This window comes from Dermacentor andersoni, chromosome 4, assembly GCF_023375885.2.
Source record: "Dermacentor andersoni chromosome 4, qqDerAnde1_hic_scaffold, whole genome shotgun sequence".
Taxonomy (NCBI): Eukaryota; Metazoa; Arthropoda; class Arachnida; order Ixodida; family Ixodidae; genus Dermacentor; species Dermacentor andersoni.
In genome coordinates, this window is record NC_092817.1 from 2,192,854 (window position 1) to 2,220,723 (window position 27,870).

Here is a 27,870-nt window from a genome sequence, read left to right on the forward strand (position 1 = left end):
TACTTTTGCACCGTAAATCTCTGCAACTCATGAGCAATGTAATTCTTGTTCATGAGGTGTCAACAGCACTTAAATAGACACGAATTTCACCTTTTCAACTCTTGGATGTGGACAAAATGTTTGTCATTTTTTCCACTAGTCAAGGACCTCAAAACTACTATTTCCTGAAAACTCATCTTCCACCGAAAATTCGGTTGTTTATTGTCCTTAGAGACCCCCCGGAGGGGGTATTACATAAGGGGTGGGTTTTACATAAGTTCCACATTATGTACGCATCATTAGCTATATGCAAAGTGATCAGTCACATGCTGTTGGAAACAAAGACAGGCAAGCGATATCAACAATGTCAGCAGGAAGGCTGTTGCAGTCTCTAGCTGTTTGAGCAGTGAACGAGGCGGAAAAATGAACGGCTCAGGCACGCAGGCGTGTGACCTGTGTGGTGAGAGATGCGTGCTGCGGGAACAATGTATGGCGCATGATTAAGGGTGCTGAAGAAGAACTTGATATAGCTCAAGACTGGCAATGCGTCGGCGATTAGATAGTAGTGTTAATCAGGGTTCTGCTTTAAGAGCGGAAATACTGACATCATATGAATATTGTAAGTGCATGAACCTAGTAGCGCAGTTCTGGACAGATTCAAGTGAGCTGATAAGGCATGCTTGATGTGGGCTCCAGATGGTAGATGCATATCCCAGTTTTGCTCGAACAAGGGATTTGTATGCAAGCAGTTTTACATTTTGTAGAGCCTGATGGAGATTACGCTTTAAAAAGCCTTGTGTTTTGTTAGCAGATGATTTAATGTTAGAAATATGTTTATGCCACGACAGATAATTGCACACAGTGACACCTAGGTAGTTATATGACTCGACTAGTTCGAGAGGCTTGCTTCCGATTTGGTAAAAATACCAGGGGGTTACTGCTACAAGTGACTGACATAACTTTACGTTTTTGAGCATTAAGTGTCATTAACCAATCGTCACACCATGTTAGCATGTTGGTGAGGTCTTTCTGCAGGGCTGTTTGATTGGAGGTTCTACGTATAGTGTGATAAATGACAATCATTGGGGAACATTCGGATGTTAGAGGACACATGTGAAGGTAAGTCATTAATATAAATTAAAAATTATAGAGGGTCATGAACCGATCCTTGAGGGATGCCTGATGTTAGTGACACTGGGCAAGATAGGTGATTATTTATAATGACAAATTGGGACTGGTTATTAAGAAATTCTATGATCCAATTAAAAAAAAAATTTGATATCTTGTATGATGTTTCAGTTTTCAGGGATAAATAAAGGCTGTTATGACTTTTTGTTACTTTACTACCACCAGAACAAAGCACCCTGTATGCCTCACTCTTAAAAAGCATCCACAAGAATTCCATGGCTGTCATAATTCATAAAGGGCCTCTGAACAGGGCACATAACAAATTTTGGTTATGCGCTGAAAGTTGTTATGGGCCCTCTAAGGAGCATTCTATCGCAAGAATTTTTCAAATTAGTTCATTAATAGCAGGTAGAAATACTTGAAGTGCCCTGAACCCATGATTTCAGGAGGTGAGTGACACCACTAACATACTCTCCACTTGCCCCGTCTAGCCTCCGCAAGTTAAATTCCTTTCCTGCATTATCCCGTACCGGAGCTGAAAGATCGTGAATATGTCATGGGCCCCGCCTTTCCTTTTTTCTCACTCTCTCGCGTTTTAACTCGATATTGTTTAAGGGCCCCTCACCAGGTCTGGCCATTATGAGTTGACAGGCGCAAAGCATGCAATGTGTGACAACGATCGTGTCTGCAAAGTATTACATCGCTACGCACCGCGGGAAGATGTGAAACTTAAACTGAATGACGTTTTTCCTTCTTGTGGTGGCTGCGCCCCAAGCCGAAGGATGACGTACATGTGCTAGTGCGCCTACGTACATGTGTTCATGCTGTGACGTCACTCGTGGTGACATGCGACTTCAAGAATTATGGAACCCAACATCTGTTATTTGTGTAATATGTTGCTGGAATATACGAATTAAAGCTTAGAGAAATAATAAAACACACAAGCCGAATGTCTGCATGTTTTGCTTTACTTTGCACCACAGCAAGAGAGATCTACTTCTGTTTTGTCTGGTTGTTTTCACGTCGTGCAGTCACATAGACACCGAAACTATGTCATTTTCTGCCGTGTTTCTGTCATTTCCTGCCGCAAACTTTTGCGGCAGAACGCTCCCTAGAGGACATGCAACAACTTCCAACGTATAACCAAAATTTGCTATGGGGCTTGGTGAGGGGCCCTTTAAGGGCCCAGTGTCGCAGAAAATCTCGTGTCGGCGTTGGCGCCATTGCCTCTTTGAGAAACATAGTCCTGAACCACGCAGACTGAACTAATTGAATTTCTCTTAGTAAAATGTGCCAGAAAATTCGTAAAGAACAACTTGCACACAACCTACGGACATGATATCGCTGGATTGTAATTTCAATATGGTAAAACCTCGTCACACTCTACCCAGCTAAATAGTAGTTTAATTTTTAAAAGTAGTAAAGTCAAACCCCTGACGCAGCGGCCATTTAACATAATGCATTTTGTATCTGTGTAAACCGTACCAGCTTATTGAGTATGTATCGGTTAACACGTAGTGTTTTCACTTTTCGTCACGAAATCACGGCGGTACAGCGGCCCGGCAGAATGAGCCTTAGAGATCGGAACGGCCTCCAAACGCAAACGCAGAGGGCACCGGGAAAGGTGAAGCCACATCGACATCAGCGTCATTTCGGCGCCATACCAGAGTCGGAGCGTTGTGGCCTGTGTTGTGGTCAGGCCCCGAACACTCTCAAGTTCAACAAATGGCCACAGAGGACGAAAAAATAGACCGCGTAGCACTGCTAGAAAAACAGGAATAGTACAAATAGAAGGTTCCCTCGTGAGTGCAATATCTCCTGCTAGAGCCGCCGTAGTCAGTGCAGTTTTAACCTACAAACTTTCTCCCATGCTAATCAAAGCATTTTTATTACACGGCAAAGAGTACAAAATTATTATTCCTAATTATACAGTGTACTCTTGAGTACTTACTCTGCTTTGTTCTTTTTGCCATTGTAAATGCAAAATAACCCCACGTGACCTCTGGCCTGGATTAAAATTTTTACCAGTACGTTTGCATCCACGGCAGGCACGTATTCATTGGTTTGTACACTTACACTGGTTGCTTATTTTGTGCTAAAACCAGTTTATTGTGCTCAAATATCATGCATTGTTTAACTTGGGGTGCAGTGATGGGTTTGCGAGGGGAGACGTAGGCCCGAAAACTAGGTTTCGGTCGTCAGCCATGCGGAACACGTCTGCATCGAAACGGGAGCTGGATTCTGCTGCAACTGACGACAGCAATAACGGTGAGTTGTTTAACATCGCTGCTTGAATTGTTACGTAATACTCGTCTCGTTAACTTACAGGCGGAGACAAGTTAACGAATTAGATCCTGCATTACATATGGGCAGTCAGTACCCTCCTTTGCTGTTTCCTAAATAAACCTCTAGTTGCGAGGCCATCATTATACACAGACATTCACGAAAGAGAGAGAGAGCGATATCAGTATGCGTGTCACAGCTTTCATCTCGTAGCTGTAGCCATGGGTGAGTGAGTAGCCTTATCAATATATATATATATATATATGTTTTTTTCGAGTCCGCTGGCAACTTCTTTCATCCACAAAACCAAATAAGCCTTTGGTAAATTGAAGTGAAAGTGCAGAATTTAATGTATTAAACAGTTGCACACATGATAATTCAGCCATATTTCATACCTGTTGTTTCCAAATGTTCTTGCTGTTCAGTTTGGTTTACCTGAGGGCAGTTATTTTTGCAGTAGTGAAGTGGTGCATCATGTTCGTGCAGAAAAAGAATGCATCATTTTTAATAGCTTCATGTATTTCATGGATTTGCTTGTGAAACCAGCAGTGTGAGATCCAGTGTGCACCGATGTTCTCATTTGTGATCCTAAAAATACTTAAGCTATTGACATGCATTGTAGTCAGGCATACATCAATTTTATGGACAGTAGCAATAGGTTTTTAATTAACATGGTGCTTAAGCAACCTAGAACAAACAGTGTACATTTGCATATGTTCTGCAGTCACAAACCATTACAGTACGTATGTCACATCTTTATGCATTTCATATTGCAAAATTGTGTTTTTTTTTTTCAATTTCTAAGGGTCAAAATTTCTGTTCCAGACATGCAACATAGAGGATGGCACCAGTGTAAAGCAACATACTCCGCACACTAAAAAGAAGCTACTGCCTGCTACAACAAGGACATTGTGTGGACTTTTGTTGCTTCTACAAGGTAAACACCACCGGGTTCAGAAATAAATATGCTTGATATATGCTGTATATTGGCTTGCTAGTCTTGAGATACATGTGATTTGTTTGTAGCAGATATGAATGTTTGTTCGTACTTATGGTTCAGCATAATTGGTTCAAACGTAAAAGAAAACACTATGTGAGTTTGACTACTCTGTGCTGTATCTCATGGGTTCCTGTTGTGCTCCAAGAGAATCTGCACCAAACACATCATGGTCTTCCTCACAGGAGCCCCCATCTATACCAACAGGAAGGAGCTGGAGCTGAATTCGCAAGGTTTTTACACCATAAAAAATTATGATGATCCAGAAGTATTCAGATGAGATATCAAGTCTACAGAGGAGTGTCTCAAGAGTTAAGAGCCTCGACCATCATTCCACCAGCATGGATATTGGCCGAGTCATCCAGGTACCTAAAAAAAAAAAAAAAAATCTGCGTGTTCAGATGCACCTGCAACCTCTGAACAAGACGGACGACACTGGCCAGAAAAGTTCCATCAGCTTGCCCTTTCTTAATAAATCAGCTTCCTGGCCTTGTCAAATTCCATTTGTGCCAAGTATAATTTTTTTTCAATGAAGGCACGCTTTTTCATTCCCCATTCTTGTTTCACTTCCTCATCCAAACATACACGTCAACTGATTATTTGCTCGTGCTTAATACTAGTCAGTCTAGTAGCATAACATATCTGTAGCAGTGTATTCTGGTGTAAGTTGCCATGTGCAATTGCTCTTCTGAAATAGCTGATGCGGCATCGGTGTGTGTCTTGCATTAAGTACCTTTGCACAGTGTGCTATATAGCACTTGAATTTCTTAATGTTTTTGGCCTTCAGTCCTTGTAGGGTAGAGTGACCGCTTTCTTAATTGCAAGCTTTCTCATTCCCATATTTAATTCCTAGTCTCCTTCAGGATTGCTCTTCTTGCACAATAGCCCGTGTTTTTGCGCAAGCTACATTGAAGTGATTGATTGCAGAATCTGGTTTCACTGCCATCCCACTTGGTCCTGTTCGCCGCGTTCCGTTTCTTACGTGTAGGAAGGAGCCTGGTCAGTTGCATTAGGAAACAGTCGCTCAAGGCAAGCACCTGCTCCTGCAGTCTTCACAGCGACACAGACTCCAAATCTACAGACACTGTGATTGGTACTCCCCGTCCTGTCCTTTGCTGCTGTAGCAGCATGTAAATTTTGCTTGTGGCCTTCCTCGGCCGTGATTTGGCGTGACAGGCACTAGCATACATGATTACATGGTCCGACATGTATGAAGTTGATAGCCACGTGGGTGGAAAGGCCTGCAAAAGTGGCTGCAAAATTATGATGCCCACAATCTGACCATGCCCATATTGAGAGAATGTGGGGAACCAAGTGTGAGTTGCACATTACAGCATGCAAAAGAACAAAATGAAACGTGCAGGTTGGAAAAGCGGTAACACTAAAATTCTGGGTAGTCCATGTTGCTGTGTTGGCTGTGGCAGCGGATGCTTGCGTCACCCGATTGCTTCACAGTGCAAGTTGCTCATCTTCAATGGTGACTGTCGGTGCAAACAGGTGGGACATTCTGTCCAAGCTGCTTGTGCTGCTGTTTGTCACTTGTTACGGGACCACCATGTGCAATGAAGGCAAGCACTATGCCTGTAGTCAGACAGCTGAATGTGCCCCTAAGCTACCTGTGTGCGTGTATGCTCACTGTTGTCATGTGGATCTTAGCCACTCTATAGTGCATAGTCTTAATGTTATGTTAGAAATATGCTGCTGAAGTGATTTGATTGCAGAGTCTCATTTCAATGCTGTCCCACTTGGTCATAGCGGCCGTGCTACATTTCTCGGTTGTAGCGGCCTGGTCAGTTTCATTGGGAAACAGTCTCTCGAAATAGGCACCTGCTCCTGCAAACTGCACAGCGACATAGACTCCCTGTTTACGCGTGCCGTGATTGGTGCTTCCTGTTCGTCCTTTTCCTGTTGCAGCTGTGGGCAAATCTAGCTTGCGGCCTACCTCAGCCATGATGTGGCTTGAATGGAGACCGGCATACGTGATTACATGGTCCGAGGTGTGTGAAGTTGATAGCCACATGGGTGGAAAGGCCTGCAAAAGCGGCTGCTGATGATCATCATCATCATCATCAGCCTGGTTACGCCCACTGCAGGGCAAAGGCATCTCCCATACTTCTCCAACAACCCCGGTCATGTACTAATTGCGGCCATGCCGTCCCTGCAAACTTCTTAATCTCATCCGCCCACCTAACTTTCTGCCGCCCCCTGCTACGCTTCCCTTCCCTTGGGATCCAGTCCGTAACCCTTAATGACCATCGGTTATCTTCCCTCCTCATTACATGTCCTGCCCATGCCCATTTCTTTTTCTTGATTTCAACTAAGATGTCATTAACTCGCGTTTGTTCCCTCAACCAATCTGCTCTTTTCTTATCCCTTAACGTTACACCTATCATTCTTCTTTCCATAGCTCGTTGCGTCGTCCTCAATTTGAGTAGAACCCTTTTCGTAAGCCTCCAGGTTTCTGCCCCGTAGGTGAGTACTGGTAAGACACAGCTATTATACACTTTTCTCTTGAGGGATAATGGCAACCTGCTGTTCATGATCTGAGAATGCCTGCCAAACGCACCCCAGCCCATTCTTATTCTTCTGATTATTTCCGTCTCATGATCCGGATCCGCCGTCACTACCTGCCCTAAGTAGATGTATTCCCTTACGACTTCCAGTGCCTCGCTGCCTATTGTAAATTGCTGTTCTCTTCCGAGACTGTTAAACATTACTTTAGTTTTCTGCAGATTAATTTTTAGACCCACTCTTCTGCTTTGCCTCTCCAGGTCAGTGAGCATGCATTGCAATTGGTCCCCTGAGTTACTAAGCAAGGCAATATCATCAGCGAATCGCAAGTTACTAAGGTATTCTCCATTAATTTTTATCCCCAATTCTTCCCAATCCAGGTCTCTGAATACCTCCTGTAAACATGCTGTGAATAGCATTGGAGAGATCGTATCTCCCTGCCTGACGCCTTTCTTTATTGGGATTTTGTTGCTTTCTTTATGGAGGACTACGGTGGCTGTGGAGCCGCTATAGATATTTTTCAGTATTTTTACATACGGCTCGTCTACACCCTGATTCCTTAATGCCTCCATGACTGCTGAGGTTTCGACAGAATCAAACGCTTTCTCATAATCAATGAAAGCTATATATAAGGGTTGGTTATATTCCGCACATTTTTCTATCACCTGATTGATAGTGTGAATATGATCTATTGTTGAGTAGCCTTTACGGAATCCTGCCTGGTCCTTTGCTTGACAGAAGTCTAAGGTGTTCCTGATTCTATTTGCGATTACCTTAGTAAATATTTTGTAGGCAACGGACAGTAAGCTGATCGGTCTATAATTTTTCTGATGATGATGCCCACACATTAAACTGGCCATGTTCATGTTGAGTGAAAGTGGGGCACCAAGTGTGAGTGATACATTAGCGGCCCCCTGAAACAACAAAAAGAAATGTGCAGGTTGGAAAGGCGGTAACATTAAAATGCAGGCTAATGCTTGTTGCCCTGTTGGTCGCCGCAGCAAATGCCAGTCTCACAATTGCTTCAGAATGCAAGTTGATAATCTTCAATGCCAACTGTTGGTGGCAACAGGTGGCATACTGTCCAATCTGTTTGCGCTGCTGGTTGTCGCTCATTACCAGGCGATCATGTGCAACGCCGAAAGGGAGCAGTTTATGAGCTCATGTTATGATTCCAACATATCTCGACATGCAATGCCATTTATTTCTGCTCTTGAATGAGAATGTGCACTGCTTGTCTTCTGCCAATAAAGTCGCACATCTGTTCAGTCGTGGCTTGTTTGTATGGGTGTCTGTAGAGGCTCTTTGGTCTCCTGGTAATTAGAATGCACCAGCTAGGCGGCAGCCAAGGCACTGATGCAAGCCACAAAGCCAGGAAGATGAGCACGGCATGCACTGGCGTATGCTACCGCTGGAAAGCGGCCATATTGAATTTTGCATTCGGTGCTGGCATGCGAGAGGGATCTACCATTGACTACGGTGTGTGGCGTTTGGAATGTGAAGGAGAAGTTGGTCGGCAATGCTGCTGCGACTGTGAAGATGCGTTGGCTACGAGGTTCGACTTTTCGAGGTTCGACTTTTCGCATAGTTGCCTCTGTTATTGCCGAAGTGTCGCCTAACAACAGTGATGAGGATGACATGGAAAGCTACAGCACAGGCAATTCAGGCCCGACAGTGGCAGATGCTGTGCGTCTCATAAGCCTCGTGCGGGTGGTTGCAGAGAAGAGAGGGCTGGCGGATACGCTGGCTGGTAGCTTCAGCGAATTTGAGGCTGTCGTCTCTGCTTGCCCGCCGCGGCATCAAACGAAAATAACATACTTTTGTCGCACAAAGTGACTAAATACTGCGTGTTTTCTGCCCTTTTATCACACTCTCTCATAGTTATGTTTTTCACAGGTAAGTGGGTGATCTCTAGCTATTTCTGTTAAGCAGTACTACTATTTAGTATGTACTTTTTCTGACCTCCGGCCAACTACGGTTTAACGAGGTTTCACTGTATACAAGAAAAAATAATTCTGGGATGTGGAAACCCCTTTTCCAGCTGCCATTTGAGGACTGTCTTAGTGGGAGCGGCGTGCCCCGCTTGGTTCCTTGCAACACCATCCAGATGGCACTCGCCTCCATGGCAATGGCGACACCTGCCGTGGGGGAAAGAAAAAAGAAAGAGCCAGAGCGCCCACCTTCATGCATAGCGTTCGTCGCCAAGGTTTCCAGGAAAAAATTAGTTACATAAGCTTCAGTTGCCGGGAAGCGTGAGAAGCAGTCGGGGATCTTTGAATGCTATCGCATTCCACTCTTAAAGGCAAAGCTTAAGTGTCCTCCAAATTTTTTGCTGAGTGGCACACTACCGGTGACAGTCTCACGTGCGAGCTGTTGCGTTTGTCTTGGTTCGTGCAGCAGACAATTTTGTGCACTCTGCACGAGAACACCTGATTAGCAGTATAAGTCAGTGCCACAATCGTGAGCACCAAGACAGATGCAAGAGGATTGCAGTGCTGGAACACAGTAGAAAATGACATAGTTTCATTCTCTGTGCACACGACCGCATGACGTGGGAACAAGCCTGAATCTCTTGCTTCGGTGTGAAGTAAAACACTAACGCGCAGACATTTGGTTTCTATGTTTATTATTTCTCTAAACTTTAATTTGTATATTGAAGTAACACATTAAACAAATAACTGATGTTGCCTTGAATAATTCTCGAAAGTTATGTGTCACTGTAGATGACGTCGCAACATTGCCATGTAAATACTTAGGAGCTCTTGTGTGATTGACGTTTACTCTCCGGTTGGGAGTGCGGCGCCTGTGAGAAAGACAAATGGCTGGCTTGAAATTTGAGCTTTTTTCGTGCCATGTAAGGATGTAATACTTAGCAGACATGATCGTTAGCCTGCATTGTATGCACTGTGCTTGTCAGTTCAAAGTGGCCAGAGCTGGTGAGGGGCCCTTTAAAAAAAGTTTGAATGTGTCTTACTAGGAAACATTATTTCTGCATTAATATTCATTGCATCCTTGTTTGTAATAAGTGTTCAAGACGCTTAAAGAACTGGATAATTAGCTAAGAAAGATTTATGTATTCAAGAGATTTGTGAAGCCTCATCTAACAGTATGAGAGGATACTAAAAAACCATATGGATTGGCATTGCATGCTTCATGATTGTAGTGCAGTGTCTCCCATTAGCTGGCTGTAGTTAGAAACATTATACAAGTCTGTAGGCAATAAAACGTTATAAGGTGTAAGCTTGGGCCAGTTAGTGATTCAGTATTGACACGACTGCACAGTGCAGAAGATGAGGGCAGAACAAAGGACACAACACAGGCACTGTGTTGTGTCCTTTCTTCTGCCCTTGTCCTTTAACTTTGTCAGCAACAGCTGTAGCAAGTTGTCTTGGTTGTCCTGGCATAGAGCACATCAATGCTTTGTGCTCGCAGAGTACTGCAATGGCATTATTTATAGCCTCCTTCAAAGTGCGATTCATGTGCCTTCTTCTTGCAAGGAGTTGGATAAACTTCTCTCATACATCGAGAATCGCTAAAAGCTGTCCAGTGGGTAGATGAGTCCACTGCAGTCTTGGTGCTTTATCAGTGGGCCCAAAGGCTTTGTTAAAAGGCTGATGCACTCCTCACATTCAATCTTTTCTTGTATAACTCTTGCCAATTAGCTACCGACCATAGCCAGTGCTGCAACATCCGGAATAAGAAGCAGAGGCTTTTCTTTGTTGAGCCGCCCTGTGAACTCTTCTATGTGCAGGGATGCTACCGCTATGCTAATTGTGTCAAACTGTGCCGAGAGGCAAACTCTGCTACGCCATCAATACTGTTTTGGCGAATTGGTTCATCTTAAAACATGTGGGTAACAGCGCAAACAGACGAGCACAAGAAGGGAGACACATACACAAGAGCACTGACTTTCAGCTGGTTTTATTGGCAAGGATAGCGCACCTTGTATATGTCAGAGTGAATCTAGGGAAATGAAGGGAAAAACATGTCAAGGGTGATAGCGTGCCAACAATGCAAGCTTAATACAGCCAACAAAACGCAAACAATTATTTTTCTTTTTATTTGCAATTGGAACCGCCTACAGCCACACCCAGAAGATGAAATTCAGCATCAAAGAGAGCAAGGGAAGGAGTGCTAAAGCACTTGCTACCAAATTTTCTGATGTGGTAGGCTTCTAAACTGGTGCGCCTGGTCTTGTCACTGCTCTTTCCTAGAATCGTCTCTTTAAACCGGGCTACACAATCCGTACACTTGCTGACGTGCGCAATTAAATGGGTGTATTTATCATCTAGTTCTCAGTTTTTGGGCTTGTTCCCCTAAATAGACATTGACACAGCGACCAGTTTCGCCTACGTAAAACATCCCACATGACATGGGAATGCAATACACCGCTCCAGTGGAACATTTAACAAATGGCGGTTTGTGGTTCTGGCATTCACGTTTTCTGGCGTTACAGATACGTGGACACAACTTTCGCAGCTTATTTGGGCAGAGGAACAAATTGGCACGCCGTGCCTACTTGCCACCTTCTTAAGATAGTGGGAAAGTTCATGGATATAAGGGACCACCTGTGGCTCAGGTGCCTTCTGTTGATCCTCAGCCATTGTACTTCCCGATCCATGCTTTAATTTTTGAAGAAGGGTTTCTGAAATGGCAGTCAAGACCGAGACGGGGAACCCTGCAGCCAAAAGATGGCTTACCTGCTTATTAAAACTGGGCTTAATCTGATGTGGGCACGATTATTGTGGCCGCTACGTCCTGCTACATTTCAGCAAAATGTACGAAATCTGTGGGCACTCTGCGCCGAAAGGGTTGCTCATGGTTTCAAAACATGAAACTATGCCTTCAAGTGCCATTTTACCGCATCATCTAAAGTGGGATCGCGTGGACCAGTGGCTACATTAGCTCCGTGGTTGGCCGAGTCAGGGATGGTACTGATGTTTCTTCTGCGGGTTGCTGCCTTTATTTAATACCTTCCACCCCGACGCATGCGGGTTGCTTAGACAAACAGACAACCTCAACTTTCTGGCAGAAGCAAGCGATTGTACTGGCGCTGAGCCAGACCCCACACTCCTGTATGACTAATGTAAAAAGGTTACTGAAGTTTTGAACTGTTGTGTCTGCAACCCTGTGTGCTGGGCGTAGATGGTTGGCAACAGGGACATTCCGGGACAATGACTGCGAAAGAGAGAGCGTGAGAGTAAACTTTATAGAAAAGAGCACACGAGCATAGGTAGCTCTTCTGCTGTAAAGTATGTGGTCCACTTAGCTGCCCTTTTTGCTCGGTTGAGCTGGTCCGTCGAGTTGGAGCTGGACAGCGCTGCTTCCCATTGCCGTGGATGTGTGGATGTGTTTGGCGTTTGCGATAGTGTGTGCTGACGGTACCTTGCCACTGTGCGTGGGTTCAGTGTTAACCATGTAACCCAGTGTACCGTGAAGCTTGTGGCTTCACTAATAAAGTCATAACAATTGGTGATGAGGCAGAACAACCACCGAGATGGCAGCAACAGCAATGACAGTGTTGGGCTCCGTGGGAGAATTCACGCCAGGCTTCGGTGAGGCTGCATGGGCTTTGTACAAACTTCGAAGCAAATGACATAGCTACGGAAGAAATGAAACGGGCTGTGTTGTGCACAGTATGTGGGCCAGTGACATACGCCGTCAGCAAAGGGCTACACCGACATTGTCAAGAAGCTAGCTGTCCGTGCATTTCAACGCCGCACCATCCATCACTGTGCAAAAGTTTCAATTTGGCAAGCATGACCAGTGGGCAGGCATCGCAGATTATATCGCCGAGATTCATTGACTGTCAGAGCACTGCAACTTCTGGACTACCTTGGAAGATACGCTCCGTAACAGGTTGATTTGTGGAGTCTGGGACGGCTCCTTGCAATGGCGGCTTCTTTCTGAGCCCGAGTTAACCTTTGTGGTGGCTCAGCAAAAAACATTGGCAGCAGAACATGCCCACAGAGAGACTGAGAAGATTCGTGTGGCGATACGGGCAGAGCTATGCTGCATTCAAAAGGCAACGGAGGCGATGCGAGATGCAGTGAAGCCTCAACCAGACAGCAAACAGCCGCCCGGCAAAAAGTGTTTTCACTGTGGATGACATTATGCACCAGACTTATGTCCTTTTAGGCACGTGCAATGTCACTATTGCAAGCAGCGTGGGCGCATTGTGAAGGCTTGTCGGCAAAAAGCTCAGCGCTCTTCGCTTACGCCCTGGACGGAAGGCAGCAAGCAAGCTAGTCAGTGCCGCAGTGACGGGACGACGAACATGTACGGTGTCTTCTAGATAGCAGCTGAAGACCTCACATTCCATGTCTGTTGAAGTCATTGGACAGCCTCTCGGGAGGGAAGTTGATTCCGGAGCTGTGTGTTCTATTGTCAACGAAAGGACTCTGTGGTGACTGTGGGTGTTGTGTCCAAGCACAAGCTTCAGGGATGTGAGATGCAGCTTTCTACTTATAGCCAGCAAGAACTGAAGGCGCTAGGCTCAGTGACAGTCCAAGTAAACTATAAGGGTAAGCAGGAGTGGCTATATCTAGTCGTGGTCAGGTGAGCATACGTGAGCTTGCTAGGCCGGGACTGGTTCACAGCTCTTGGGATTGAGCTGAAGGTTCATCAACTGAGAATGGACAAAGTGAGCCGACGCCCACGCCTCACTAATGTGCAAAAGAAGCACTCAAAGGTTTTTCAACTTGGTCTCGGGAAGAGCCAAGGGCCGCTGGCACGTGTGGAAGTGCTACCAAACGCACAACCCCGATTTTTGAAGCCCTGGCCTGTTCCCTTTGCTCTGCTTCCACGAGTGGATGAGGCCTTGAATAAGCTTATTGGGCAAGCTATTCTTGAGCGTTTCCGACATTCCCTGTGGGCCCCACTGATAGTCACTGTAGTCAAGAAGGATGGCAGTATATGAATTTGCGGGGACTATGAGATTGATTTGAATCCTGTGATCCGTTGGGAGATATACACCTTGCCTATGGCAGAAGAACTGTTTGCTAAGCTAGTGGGCTGTTCGAAGTTCTCCAAGCTTGATTTTGATCAAGTGTATCAGCAACTCGTTGACAAGGAAACTGCTGGCCTTTTGACAATGTCAACTCATTGGGGACTTTTCCAGAGTAACATGTGTGCAGTTTGAAGTTGCAGTAGCTGTTGCTATATTTCAGTGATACAGGGAAGAGCTGCTTCATGGTCTCGAAGGTGTGCAAGTCCATTTAGATGACATCTTGGTTGGCAGCAAGGATGAATAAGAGCATAATGCGTGTCTTGAAGCAGTGCTACAACATATACAGAATGATGGTGTGCAACTGAACCAAGAGAAATGCGCCTTTGGCATGGATGAAGTTGAGTTTCTTGGGCAAAAGTCAACGGAGCAACGATCCAGCCAACTGAAGACAAGGTGAGGGCTCTGCATGATGCACCAGAACCAAGGTGCAAGAACGAACTGCAGGCTTTTCTGGGAGCCTTGAGCATCTACAACAGGTTCCTGCCTGGAGCTGTGCCTACCTTACAGCCCTTGTGCTGGCTGCTTGATAAAAATAGCAGCTGGAAATGGACGAAGCAAGAAGCAGAGGCTTTTCATCAAGCTAAGCAGCTGCTGCAGTTGTCAACCATCCTTGCCCAGTGCAGTGTCCAGAAGCCATTATTACTGGCCTGGAATGCTTCACCATATGGGCTTGGAGCAGTGTTGAGCCACTTTGATGATAATGTATATGAGGTGCCAATAGCCTATGGCTATTGAACAATGGCGGCAGCAGGGAGGAACTGTGCACAGATGGACCGAGAGGCCATGGGCTTTGGTACTAAGAAGTACCACAAGTTTGTCTACGGCTGCCATTTTCGCAGAGTGACCGATCATAAGCCTCTACTGGGATTGTTGCACCATGCAAAGCCTATGTCACACGTTTTGTCACCAAGGAAGTTGGGATGGTTGCTAATGCTGTCTGCATATGACTGGAGTACAGGCTTGCGCAAGGCTTCAGAAATGCAGATGCCCTTAGTCGACTGCCTGCAGCAATAGAGACAAGCTCGACTGAAAAAAAGCTGGGTGAAGTGTGAATGCTGGAGACTGCGCCTAAAATTGCTTAGGATGCCTGCAAGATTGCTCAGTGCATTCGGAGTGACCCAACCTTGGCTAGAGTTTAATGCTGGGTTGTAAATGGTTGGCCTCATGGAAAACTGCAGGAGGAATGTGAGTCATTTATTTGTCCCTAGCACGAGCTTTCAGAGTACTGTTTCAGGCTTCTGTGGGGCAGCAGGGCAGATACTCCGATCCAAGCAAGAAGTCATGTTTTAGAATTGCTACACAGCATACATCCTGGTATTGTGCGCATTAAAGCCCTGGCAAGAAGCACCGTCTGGTGGGCAGGAATTGATGCAGACATTGAGCAAAAGGTGCAAGCTTGTCAGCACTGTCAAGAGACAAGGCCAGAACCACCACGTACAAGGTTGCATCCCTGGGAGTATGCAAAGAGCCCATGGTCCAGGATCCACATAGACTTTGCAGGACCATTCCAAGCAACTGTTTTCCTTGTGGTGGTCGACGCGCACTCCGAATGGTTGGAAGTACTTCCTCTGAAATCCATGTTATCATATTGTGTTTATAAATGTATGTTTATGTATATATGATTTATTTATACTTTCTCGTATTGCTGTTAAGATTGTGAATTATAACTAGCATGGATACTAACTAGCCTTGAGCTAGGGATTCAAATGTCCTGTACAACATTTCCTGTGTGCTTTTCCTATTTTGAATAAACTTCAACTGTGTGCCACAAGTTGCATGCATTGTTTGCAGTGCACAGCATTCCAGACATAGTGGTTTCAGACAACGGAACAGCACTTTGTTCAGAGTTTGAAGCGTTCATGCAAGGCAACCAGATCTGACATGTCAGAGTGACACCTTATCGCCCATCTTCCAATGGACAGGTTGAATGCATGGCGCAAGAGACCAAGCAGGTTCTGAGACACATAAGTGATAGAGACATGGCCACAAAACTGGCTCGCTTTCTTTTAAACCAGGATGTTTTTCCACACAACAACAGGCAAGAGTCCTGCTGAAATGCTGATGGGCAGAAGACTTGACACTGCACTGGATAACTGCATCCAGATCTGCTGGGGGAGATTACGGATAAACAGAAAAGCTTGTACAGCAAGGCAGCCAGAAGGTGTAATACTCCGTATGGACAGCCCGTGTTCAACCGAAATTATTTGGAAGGACCGAAGTGGGTCCCTGGTATTGTATGGGACCTCTGTCATACATGGTTCTTAGCATAGACGGTCATCCTTGGAAGCGTCACGTTGATCATTTAAGGAGTAGAGAGTGGAATAAGTACTCTAATCAACCTCTAATTGTGTCGCGAAATGAGACCGTTGACCAGCAGCTGTTGCTTCCGGAGCCTCGTGAACAATCTGAGGAGCAAACTGTGCCAACTGAGGTTGACACCACGGAGGTTGACACCACGGAGGAACCAGTGGCTGAGCCACCCTTATCACCACCTGTCTCACACCCAGTGAAACCATACGAGGCATTCGAGCCGTATGAGCAGCATGACCGTCTTCAGTGCATCAAATGATGGCCGAGCTACATGAAGGACTACGTTGGCTAGGGAGGAAGAGTGTTATATCTGCAACCCTGTGTGCTGAGCGTGGACAGTTGGCAACAAGGACATTCTGGGACTATGCAACGGTGTGTGTGCTGACGGTGCCTCACCTCTGTGCGTGGGTTTGGTAGTGTGGTATTGCCATGTAACCCAGTGTACCGCGAAGCTAGTGGCTTCACTAATAAAATAATAACAAGGACGCTGTATGGTGTCTCACTCGATTTTTCGTACATAACGTGCACATTGGCACAGACATGGCGCCTGTGAACAACTTTTCTGCTATTCGAAATGTCGCCTATCTCCCACTTTCCTTGGCGTGGCGATTTCACGGCTTAAGGATGGCCTACAGCTGCTACCAAGATTGTGGTTGACTCGCCACCAAACAGCAGCTTTTGTCATTGGATACTGATGATGCGCCACTGGTTAAACCTTGCTGTATTGGACGTGGCTGTGACAAAAATCCACTGCCAACTGACACGGTGGCGGCCAGGTTGTCGCTGTGAGATGGCCTCCTGTATATATGTTCAGACCAGTAAACTGCTTTGTTTATTGGACGTGACATCATGGTCTTGACAGGTGGCCGGAAGCAGAGATTCGGTCCGCGGGTGCCATGCGGCAACTACAGCGAACACTTTCGCGAAGTTCGTTTTTGCACTTACTGGATGGAATGGCGAAAGCTCACATGTAGACAGAAAGCTCCAAACTGAATTTGCTGATCACAGCCTGATCTGACAGCGTTGAATGTGCACAGTCAAACGTCACGCTTGTCGGCACTTTGCGATGGTGCCTGACGCACATCGACCTACGTGACGAGTGATGGTGGACTGCTCCAGCAGTGCCGAGCATCGCAGTATTTTATGTAGGTGGTTGTCAGTGAATCACATGATCGGGAAAAATGAGTAAATATTTTATACTGCTGGTGGCGCCTTTTCTCAAAAGAGTGCTCTATATGACCAATACAAAGAGAAGTTAACAGAGTAGTTGGCAAACCAGCTGGCCGTAAAATTGCCGCAAAGCAGGAACTGGCCTCCCGTGCCCAATCCCCTACGGAGTCCTATGCCTCGTACATCCAGGATGTGTCGGTGCTTTGTCGTAAAGGCAATCACAACATGACAGAAGCTGACAAGGTCGGGCACATACTGAAGGGAATTGCTGACGACGCCTTTAGTCTGCTCATGTGCAAAAGCTGCTGTACAGTTGATGCTGTCATCAAAGAGTGCCGACAATTCGAGCAGGCCAAAAGCCGATGCGCCCTGCAACCATTTGCCAGACTTCCCAATACTGCCGCAACGTTGACGTGTGAAGATCAGCTTGCGCAGCAGCATGCATCGCTATCAAAGGATGTGGTGTGAATTGTTCGACGTGAACTAGGTGCGATGGCTCCCGCAGCTTTCTGTTTGCATAGCCCTGCTGCTACCAATTTTTCAGTTCACTTCGTACAAGCGATTGTTCGCCAGGAACTTGAAAACATTGGCCTACATTCTGTCTGTGCTGAGCCAACTACCACCCTTCTACTATTTTCGCTCCACCTTGATGCTTCTCTCCGTATTATCGCAACCCGACTGAGTGGGGAGCTGTGGACAACCAGCTGATATATTTCACTTGTTGCCGAATCGGTCATGTTGCCCGATACTGTTGCAACTCGTGGCCCTCAATGCCTCTCACGCCGACCAACCTGAGTCGTTTTCATGGAAATACCTGCAATGTTTCGCCCACCGCTGAGTCTAACCCCATTGACAACTCTGCTAGGAACACGTGGTACAGTCACTCACCATCGCTGCACGAGCACCAGTCTTGTCCACCGCAAACATGTCGTCCATCTTCCCATTCGCCGCAGCGACGTCGCCTTTCATCCCCTGTGGCTTTTGGTGGCACCCTTTCGGAAAACTAAGAAATGCAGCCCTCGGAGGTGGTGCTGCATTGCCTACTACTGCAGGAACTCCTTTGTCTGTGCCCACAAAGAGAAGTGTAATTGATGTTCAAATAGACGGCGTACCTGTCCAAGCACTCAACACAGGAGCCCACATACCTGTGTTGAGTGCAAGCCTACGTAGAGGTTCAAAGGTCCTCACCCCAGCAGCTGCACAAGTGGTTCATGTGGCCGATGGTGGTGTGCTGGTTGCTCTTGGAATGTGTACTGCGAGTTTAAGTATAGCCGGCCGCCCTACTTCTGTTCGCTTTGCTGTGATTGACAACTGCCCTCACGATGTTATCCTTGGATTGGATCCAATCATTCTGCTCTTATCGACTGTGGAACCGGCGTTCTTCAGTTAGAACTGCCTCAACTCGCCGATGCACCAAGCACCGCCCCACTGCACTTGTGTTCACTTCACGATGTGTGTCTGTCACCCGAAGCAGTTACTCACGTCACTTTGACTGCCCAGCCACAGGTTCCTGGCCGTGAATATGTGCTTCGCCTCATCGTTGTCGTGCTTTTGAACCGGAACGTTGCTGTTCCGCATATGCTGGTCGCTGTTACTGATGATGAAATTGTTTTTCCGCTTCTGAATTTCAGCCTGTGCCCTCATGTGCTTCCGGCTGGCATGTTCTTGGCCAGTGTTTGTGGTACTTAGGAATTTGACATTGAGACTCTGAATGCCGAGAGTAGTTTATTAGCCCAAATTGCAGATCACAGCTCTGGTTCGGAAATGGATGACTTCACGAAAATTATTGCACCTGACCTCACCTCTGCACAGGTCACGCACATACATCTCCTGCTTGAATCGTACAGTGACTTTTTTGATTTCGCCAACAGGCCTTTAGGCCAAAGATCTGTTGTTCACCACTGTATAAACACTGGAGACATGAATCCTATTCATCAACATCCCTATCGTGTATCGCATGCGGAAAGTCGAGTCATCCAATCAGAAGTGGACAAAATGCTCCGCAAGGTGGTCATCGAACCATCAGCTGGCCCTTGCGCTTCACCTGTGGTGCTTGTGAAAAAAAATAAACATAGTACCTGGTGTTTTTGCATCGATTATCACCACCTAAACAAGATCACATGAAAATACATGAAATACACTACCATGCATCGATGATGCCTTGGAGTTCTTGCACGGAGCTTCGATCTTCAATCTGACTACTGGCTGATTTCATTTGATGAAACGAACCACGAGAAGACGACCTCCATCATGCATGATGGTTTATATCATTTCAAAGTCATGTCTTTGGCCTATGCAATCCTCCTGCAACATTTGAAGTTATGATGAACTCTCTTCTGCGAGGCTACAAATGGACCACCTGTCTTTGTTATTGTGACAACGTTATTGTTTCTTCTCCCACGTTCGGCAGACACCTTACCCAACTTGCTGCAATTCTTGCAGTCTTCCGAAAAGCCGGCCTCCAACTGAACTCCATGAAATGTCAATTCGGGCACTGTCAGATTACCGTGTTGGGACACCTTGTTGACACATACGGTGTAAAACCTGATCTGGAAACTTTTTGCGCCGTTTGCAGTTTCCCTGTGCCATGTTCTGCTTCTGACTTGTGCTGCTTCGTCGGCCTGTGTTATTACTTTCGCCGTTTTGTCAAAAACTTCGCCGATGTTGCTCGGCCTTTGACAGATCTTCTAAAAAAGAACACACCATTCTCATGGGCCCGGAGCAGGCTCATGCGTTCACAGCTCTCATCGGGTTTCTGACCACCCCTCCCATACTTTCCCACTTTGATACAGCTCTATGTGTCGTTATGTCGCAACTTGTGAATTGTGTCAGTGCTGAAAGAAACCTCCCCTGCCACCTGTCGGATGACTCCATCCTATTGAAGTTCCCTCTGAACCTTTCTTTCGCGTAGGCCTTGACCTGCTTGGCCCTTTTCCCACGACAACTAGAGGGTATAAGTGGATCGCCGTTGCTACTGATTACGCAACACACTGCACGGCAACAAAGGCGTTGCCGACTAGTTGCGCTATCGATGTTGTCTATTTTCTCCTCCACAGCGTCATTCTCCACCATGGTGCACCTCGACAGTTACTTACAGACCGCAGCCGCTCGTTCTTGTCTCGAGTTGTCGACATTTGCGTATAACTCGTCCCGACATGACACCGCACCCTTTATCTTTTGTATGGTCGTAACCGCACATTGCCTTTTGACACCATCCTACCATCTGTCGCACTCACATGGTACGTCACATGGTCGCAATTGGCGCTCGCACGTCAAGTTATCTGATCTTGTTTATTAGCCTCACAGCATATACAAAAAGAGTGTTACGACAGTGCCATTGCGATGTTAAGTTCGCCTCGGGTGCTTGGATGCTCCTTTGGTCACCATGTCGATGGGTCGGCCTCTCCCAGAAGCTTCTCTCTCACTACACAGGGCCTTATGAAGTCCTATGTCAAGTTAACGACGTCATTTACGAGATCTCGCCATTACAGTTTGATCCATCCTCAAGTCTGACGCCTGTTGACATCATGCATGTTTCGTGGCTGAAGGCATACTTCACTTGCAGTTCTTCGCCTAACTTGCGCTGAGACGGTGCTTCAGCACGTGGGGCTCCTGTTACACAAGGATAGAGCAAGAGAAAGGAAGAAGATAGCGAGATGCTGGCTGCTGCGTGTTGCTGCTGGTCAGCCATCTTAACCACATTCACTCTGCCTGTATATATATTGTAAATGCAGTCTGTCTATACTCCCAGCATCCCGGTAACAATATAGTTTGCAATCGCTTTCATAAACCTGCTCCGAAATGCATTTTTGGCTTCTCTGAAAGCTGCTCCGAAATGGGTTAGGTCTGTAGCATCACTGTATGTGCCTCTGCAGAGAATTGCTCGCTTGTCCCCTCTCTTATGTTCTTTGTTGCTGCAACGTGGACAAGCACTCGTTGCCTTCTGCTGTGGTTATGTTGCTCGTACTTCGTGCCGATGCAATGCTGGTCTTCAGGGTCTTCTCAATACCCGACAGAACAGCTTGAGTGTCCATTTGATCATTTGAGCCTGCTGACTTCCTCAGCCATCCAAAACCGACTCGATTGGGTCAGAAGACATGTTGTAATTATGGGGTTTTACGTGCCAAAACCACTTTCTGATTATGAGGCACGCCGTAGTGGAGGACTCCGGAAATTTCGACCACCTGGGGTTCTTTAACGTGCACCTAAATCTAAGTACACGGGTGTTTTCGCATTTCGCCCCCATCGAAATGCAGCCGCCGTGGCCGGGATTCGATCCCGCAACGTCGTGCTCAGCAGCCCAACACCATAGCCACTGAGCAACCACGGCGGGTAGAAGACATTTTCCTCGTTAATTCAAAGTAAAAGCATATGCCTTCAAGAAAATATAGAATACTCTCAACTGCCATAAGTTGCTGTGTGGATTTATTTTTATTTATTTATTTATAAATACTGCGATGTTAAACAAGATCTTAGCAGCGTGGTACACAAGTAAGTTCACAAAACAAAATAAATACAAAAATGGGGAATTGCACTAAAAAAATTCTTCACACAAGCGCTTCACACAAGCGCAAAAAATAGGCGCAAGAAACAGGTGCAAAAGACACAGGCGCAAAAACAAGCGCTTCAACATTACTTCAGCGATCTTTCCCAATCATAACAATCATAAGGATAACAAAGAGTGAGAAAAAGAAGCAGAGTGGTCCTCGAGACAGCAAAAAGAAAGAAGAGGACGAGTGGCAGGCCAGTGGGGGTGATGTGGCCTTGTGATAACCTCCAGCCACGGTCTCTAGACGACGGCGTGTGAAACACCGGCAATGGACCATCCCCCTAGAGAGCTGCGTTGGCGCATCACAGCACCTGGGCAGGTTCCCGCTCCAGTTCCGGCCCCGTCTTGTGCCATGGAGGCCAGCCTAGGTGTCAGTAGATTCCACTCATGAAACAACGGAGTGTACTAGTGGGCTGAAATGAACTCAGTGGTGTTGAGGTTGAGGATCATGCAATTTTTTTCTTTTAGTTTTGCAAACTCAACGAATTAGTATAAACTAATTGCATAACTTTTTAAATATTGTGTTCAGCAAGAAACTGCCAGTATAAAAGGTGACTTAAGTGTTTGCAACTAAGTACCACCACTCGCCACTCATGGTGCACGATGGCATCCTCTACCACCGCAATATCAACCCTGATGGCCCTGAGTTAAAAAAAAGCCCACAAAATACAAAAACAACTGTGTGATATCGCCACTATTTCAGCGCCCCCACATTACCTATCAGGAAATGTCATTGTTTGCGCGCCTTTTCTCAAGGCACTCGCGTGCCATGTCGCGATTGGGTGCACATAGCGAGTGGTGGTGATGGTGTGTAGCGCTTCAAGGTGACGTGGCATAAACATATTCACTCCACTTGTGGAATAAAGCCTGAACACGCAAGGCAAAAAAAAAATAATAATAATAATGCTTAGGCTTCAGTAAAGCTTGACCGCAGAGATCTTTAATTGGGAAGAAAAAATGCAATTGTCATGTTCTTCTATTCATTCACTATCACATCTTCATAGCAAGAGTTGCTGGTGCATATCTTGCTGCCACTGGAAATGCCAAGCCTGTCTTATACAGCGCTGCAGAGACAAGCGGATTTTGTTTCTTGATCGGTCGTCTAGGAGTGCTGAAATAGTGGCACTGTCAGGTGATTGTTTTTATATTCTGCAGGCTTTCTTTAAAGGCAACTACAAGAAGCTCCATCAGTGGTACTTAGTCGCAAACACTTCTGTCGGCCATTTTTAAATGTGATGTACAACTTTCGCATTGTCACCTTTTTGGTGAAACCAGTATTTGAATAGGAATTGGCTAATAAAGTTATACTAATGAACTGACCTTGCAAAAAAAAAAAAATATATACTGCAGTCTAGGCCGTGCAATTCTTGACACCACTGAGTTGGTTTCAGCCCCCTAGCACCCTCCGTTGTTCTTAAAAGAAATAATGTGAGAAGAAGCATCTTCTGCATGTTTTTCTCCTGGGCAACCTCAGTAAACGCCCCTTGCTGTCGACGGGATGGTTCTTTTAGCAAGCTGTGTGTACCTCAAACTAAGAGCTGTAGAAATTTTCAAGGATCGAGTCCTTCCACTCGGTACGGGTCCCGAAACGTCTCTGTGTGTTTTTTCACCTTGACTTGGTCAGTGGCCGCAATTTCTTCATCAGGAGGAAGCATGATGGTGCGAAGCTCCTTCTGAGCTCATGGATGTTGCTTACTTTACAGAAGTGATGGCGCAGTGACTTAAAAAGTGTTGAAAGAATGATCTAGAGAAGACACTGTTTTCTTAGAAACAAAAAGCTTTTTGCTGTCAGTGTATATTCCAGAAAGACAGTGACCCAAAGGAAGCACACATCTACCGTTGTGAAGGGTTGGATTAAGGAGAGAAAGACCTTGCTGGACTGGTTAAGCCAGCCTACAGATCTGAACCCTATCGAACAGCTTTGGGAAGAATGGAAATGCCACCTGAAGCAGAAAACCCCAACCATAGCCGACCAGAAATTGTGTCACCCTCAGCAGAAGTGGTCATTGATGACCCAAATGGTCATTGACAGTTTCCTGCAATATGCACCTCGTCACTGTCAAGCAGTAATCGAAGCAAATGGCTTTTCTACTAAGTATGAGCCAAGGCTTTTCTAAATTTGTAAGCATAGTGTCCTATGCTGATATCTTTTGTGATAAGGGCATGTCACTCATAGGTTTCAAATTGTAATGTATTCAGATTTTCGCAATAGTTTCAGTTAAAAAACAGTGCAATAAGTATCTGTGAAAGTATATGCCATCTTCATGGGGGGGGGGGGCAAGCACATTATCTTATAATTCAGAGTTTGTCTACATATCTTAGGTTTATACTGGTGTTAAAGACTGAAGATGCAAAGAATTACATATTTTTGGCTGCTACTGTATATGTTTCGAGTGAGGACGTTGGGGAATAAATGACGGAAGTCAAATATAAATAAATTTGCAGATTTCATGCAATTTTCTTGGAGAGAACTTGCAAACACTAAGGAGCCTCTGAACCACCTTTGATACTTTTTTACACATTCCAAATAAATACATGCATCATGTGCTAAATGGCATGACAATCATCTTCAGCGAATGCAGTGGCACTACGGGCCACGATGACACCAAAAATTTAAAGAAACAACCCGTGCTTTTTTTCTGGCCTTTGTGGTGTCTCCTTTGTGCATTGTGATGTGAACAAGGGTCTTCAGGTGGTGTTACAAAGGCAAGCGCTATGAAATGCAGTGCAAGTCCTTCTCCACACTGACCCGATGTGTCGGCTTTCGTTTTTCTCGGAGGCACCGCTGATGTACACCCTGCAAATGGCCGTGGCATGTCTCTCTGAAACATGGTGATATGGTACCATGATGCAAGTCTCGCAAAGTGCTGGTTGGTAGTAGTGCCTGCTTTTCCATTTGCCTGTCCTTTCTCTTTATGCAGTGGCTTGTCTGGCCTCTAACAACGGAATGTAAAAAGTCACATATCATTCACTACACAGTTCTACACACGCTGGCCCGGCAGCAACGGCTCGTAGTGAAAAAGTGCGGAGTTGTATTAAATTGATGTGGTTGGTGTTACCATAACTTAACAATACCATAGCATTTTAGAAATGGCGTTAGGCACAAGAAATAAGACTCTGACAACAGAATAAAAGACACGGACAGGCGCACTCGATTCTGTTGTCTGATATTATTTTTTGAACCTAAAACCATTTCTAAAATCCATGTACCAACTAGCCCGGCAGCACACGTTACTAAATTACCATAGGAGCATGACATTTGTATGGTAATGACACACTTGTGTCCACGTGCCATTTAGAGGAGCACACGACAAGGGGAAACATGCGAAGTAGAGGGAGAAACAAGCTGTGGCCACATTGTCAATGAAACGCCTGTAAGTGTGCTATTACGGCATCATTCTGCACAATTCTTGTGTCCTTGTGTTTATTGTAAACTTGTACACAGATGCCACAATGTAACACATTTTTGACCTTGTACTAGTTCAAGGACCTTTTAAGGGCTTCTGGAAAAATTTTGTGGTTGCTGTACTGTGGGATGCACTGATTGAGAGACATGGAGGATACATTGTGGTTTTAGTGTGTCTTTCAGCACACTATCTGGCTTGCAAATAATGGGGAGTAAACCAGGCCCAGAGCTTTTTTTTTGCACTTTCAGGTGAGTTTATGTTGTGTGGTCTTGCCCACAGCTCAGTCTTTAAAGAGGGCTTGCTTTCTATGACAAGTTCTCAAACAAGTAAACTGTGACCAAGCATGGTGTTGGGGAATGTGATGTGATTCAATGGTGCTCAATCAGAGCGCTCTATTTTTCTCCCGAGTAACAAGTTCACTAACAGTGTTGAGGAGGAGGAGCATTGTTTGTAAGCACAATGCTCATCACAATGCTGGGCTTGCTCACTTGAGGGACAAGCCTCGCAGTCTTGTCAGAGAATGGGGCCTCGTGTCTCACAAGAGCCTGTGTGTGCAGGTGCTGGCTGTAGACCCTGACGACGTGCATCTGACATACTCTGTAGTCAACCCGGGGCCGTTCTCCATCAACCCTGTCACGGGCCTGCTTCACGCCCATGTGCAGCTGCTCCATGGGGACACCCACGAGCTCATGGTGGGGCACCTTGTGTCTTTTGCTAGCTCCACAAGTAGTGTCTAAAAGGAAATGCAAACAAGCATTGTTTTAAGGAATAAAGGAAATAGTATAATATAAATTTGTTAATAAAAGTCACTTTCAGAAATTTCATGGCAGTGCCTCTGAAAAGCTTCATTTGGCAAGCTAATGCATGTTTTCTTTGAACTTGTTATAACATGTTCCTAATGTACTTATAACTGTTCTGAACGTTTGAGTCATTGGTGGAAAAAAAATAATGTGTTAGCAACCTCAAGGACACTTTTACTTTAATTGGAAAAAGCCAAATTTCTTCCTAAACACCTCTTGCTGTAAACAGGGTTCAGCTGGCACAGCAAAACAAAATAAGCATTTGAACCTTTAGATTGATGTCTTTGTTCAATATGGCCTTCAGCTGATGCTTGAATAGACAAGGCTTCAAAATTGTGCGCTGCAGTTGCACCACTTGGATGAACTTTTCATTAGTGAGATACGTTATCAACCTCCCAATGGTCATTGGGGAAGGCCATCAAGACAGGGCCATTTTTTTTTTTTCATTGTTTCTTAAGAATGGCATGGCACCACTCTATATTCCTTTAAAAGCATTGTGCCAAGCTGTGTGTTAAGTGTGTTAATGTAATGGCATGCACTGTCAACTGAAAAATTGACCTAGGTTCTGAAATTTAGCAGCTGTGTTGCATCTGTTTGAGAAAGGTCCTCTTGGCAGTTTGTATGGTTATGAGTAGGGTTCAGCATTTTCAGTTCAACTCTTTGAGGGCCACATTTTCTCGCAAAATGCATTTGCCCAAAGTCACATTTCTTTATTGCAGTTTAAATTCTTCAGGGCGACTTAGTTGAAGAAAAAACAAGCAAATAATTTAAGTGACAATAAAGTGCAAAAATTTTTTTCCATATGTGTAGTTTTATGCATGGTTGTATAAATACATGGACCAACTACCATAGTAAATTGTAGAAATGTGATAATGTCCATGCAACTTATTTTTATGTTCTGAGTAGGTTTGACATGACTAAGATCCACATTTTGAAACATTCTGTTTCATTTTCCATATTTGTCATGTGTCGCGCCAAGGGTACCATCTCAGCAAAGACAGTGGTGCGATGGTCTGTGATCTACGTTTGAACCAGTGAGTGCCAGAAGAATGGAAAATTGATAAGGCTCAATAAATGACAATGCTTGAAAATAAATGAAAAGTAATGATCGAATATAAATCAGTCGTTAGATAATACAGCCCCAGGGACACGCTGCCATATTGAAAGAGGCATTGCATGTGAGCATCCACCAGCAAGCTCAGCAGTACCCATCCATCAGAAAAATGGAGTGAGCGAGAAACTTGCAGTTATAAAAGTTTGATTGCTAGCGAAGATTCTATCCGACCTTGTGTGCTTTGCAAAAGGAGATGCAAGCATGGCACTATCGCTGATTCGTGAGTGCCTACTTGTAAACTAAGGAATGTCACAGTAGCGCTTTGAGTGATAATAATCGAGGTAGAAATCAGTTTTCAGTGCCCTTAACTGGAAACGACATATGCAAGAATGTTAGTTTTGAAGTATGCAAGCGTGGGCATGAACATGCTGCAGTGACATAGGCGAAGCTGGAATACTCCCAAGCTACCGCAGAGGCAGACACCATAGAGCAAAGTGAAAAATCAGTTTTGACAGAAGCCAAGAAGCGGCAGCACAATTATTTTTTTAGAAGTCACATTTTTTTCTGCATTTTTTCACATGTACTATTTATTTCTGAAATTCAGCTTTAAAGGGCTACTCCGACATTTTTTTTAACCATACAGTGGAACCTCGTTAATTTGACCCTCGTTAAT

General features: G+C 45.3%; 1 protein-coding gene and 1 long non-coding RNA gene across 3 annotated transcripts in view; both read left to right on the plus strand.

Annotated features, from left to right (window-relative positions):
- The window catches only part of LOC126535883 (fat-like cadherin-related tumor suppressor homolog), a 517,574-nt gene that overhangs the window by 13,147 nt on the left and 476,557 nt on the right, over positions 1–27,870 (plus strand). For both annotated transcript variants that reach the window (XM_055073317.2, XM_050182731.3), the window contains exon 6: positions 25,901–26,035. In XM_055073317.2, coding sequence (XP_054929292.1) covers positions 25,901–26,035 — 135 coding nt within the window. The remainder of the gene's footprint in view (positions 1–25,900; positions 26,036–27,870) is intronic.
- LOC129386081 (uncharacterized) lies at positions 3,278–5,492 on the plus strand. The gene is made up of 3 exons (XR_008613554.2): positions 3,278–3,375; positions 4,216–4,327; positions 4,538–5,492. It is a non-coding gene; the product is annotated as an uncharacterized lncRNA (long non-coding RNA).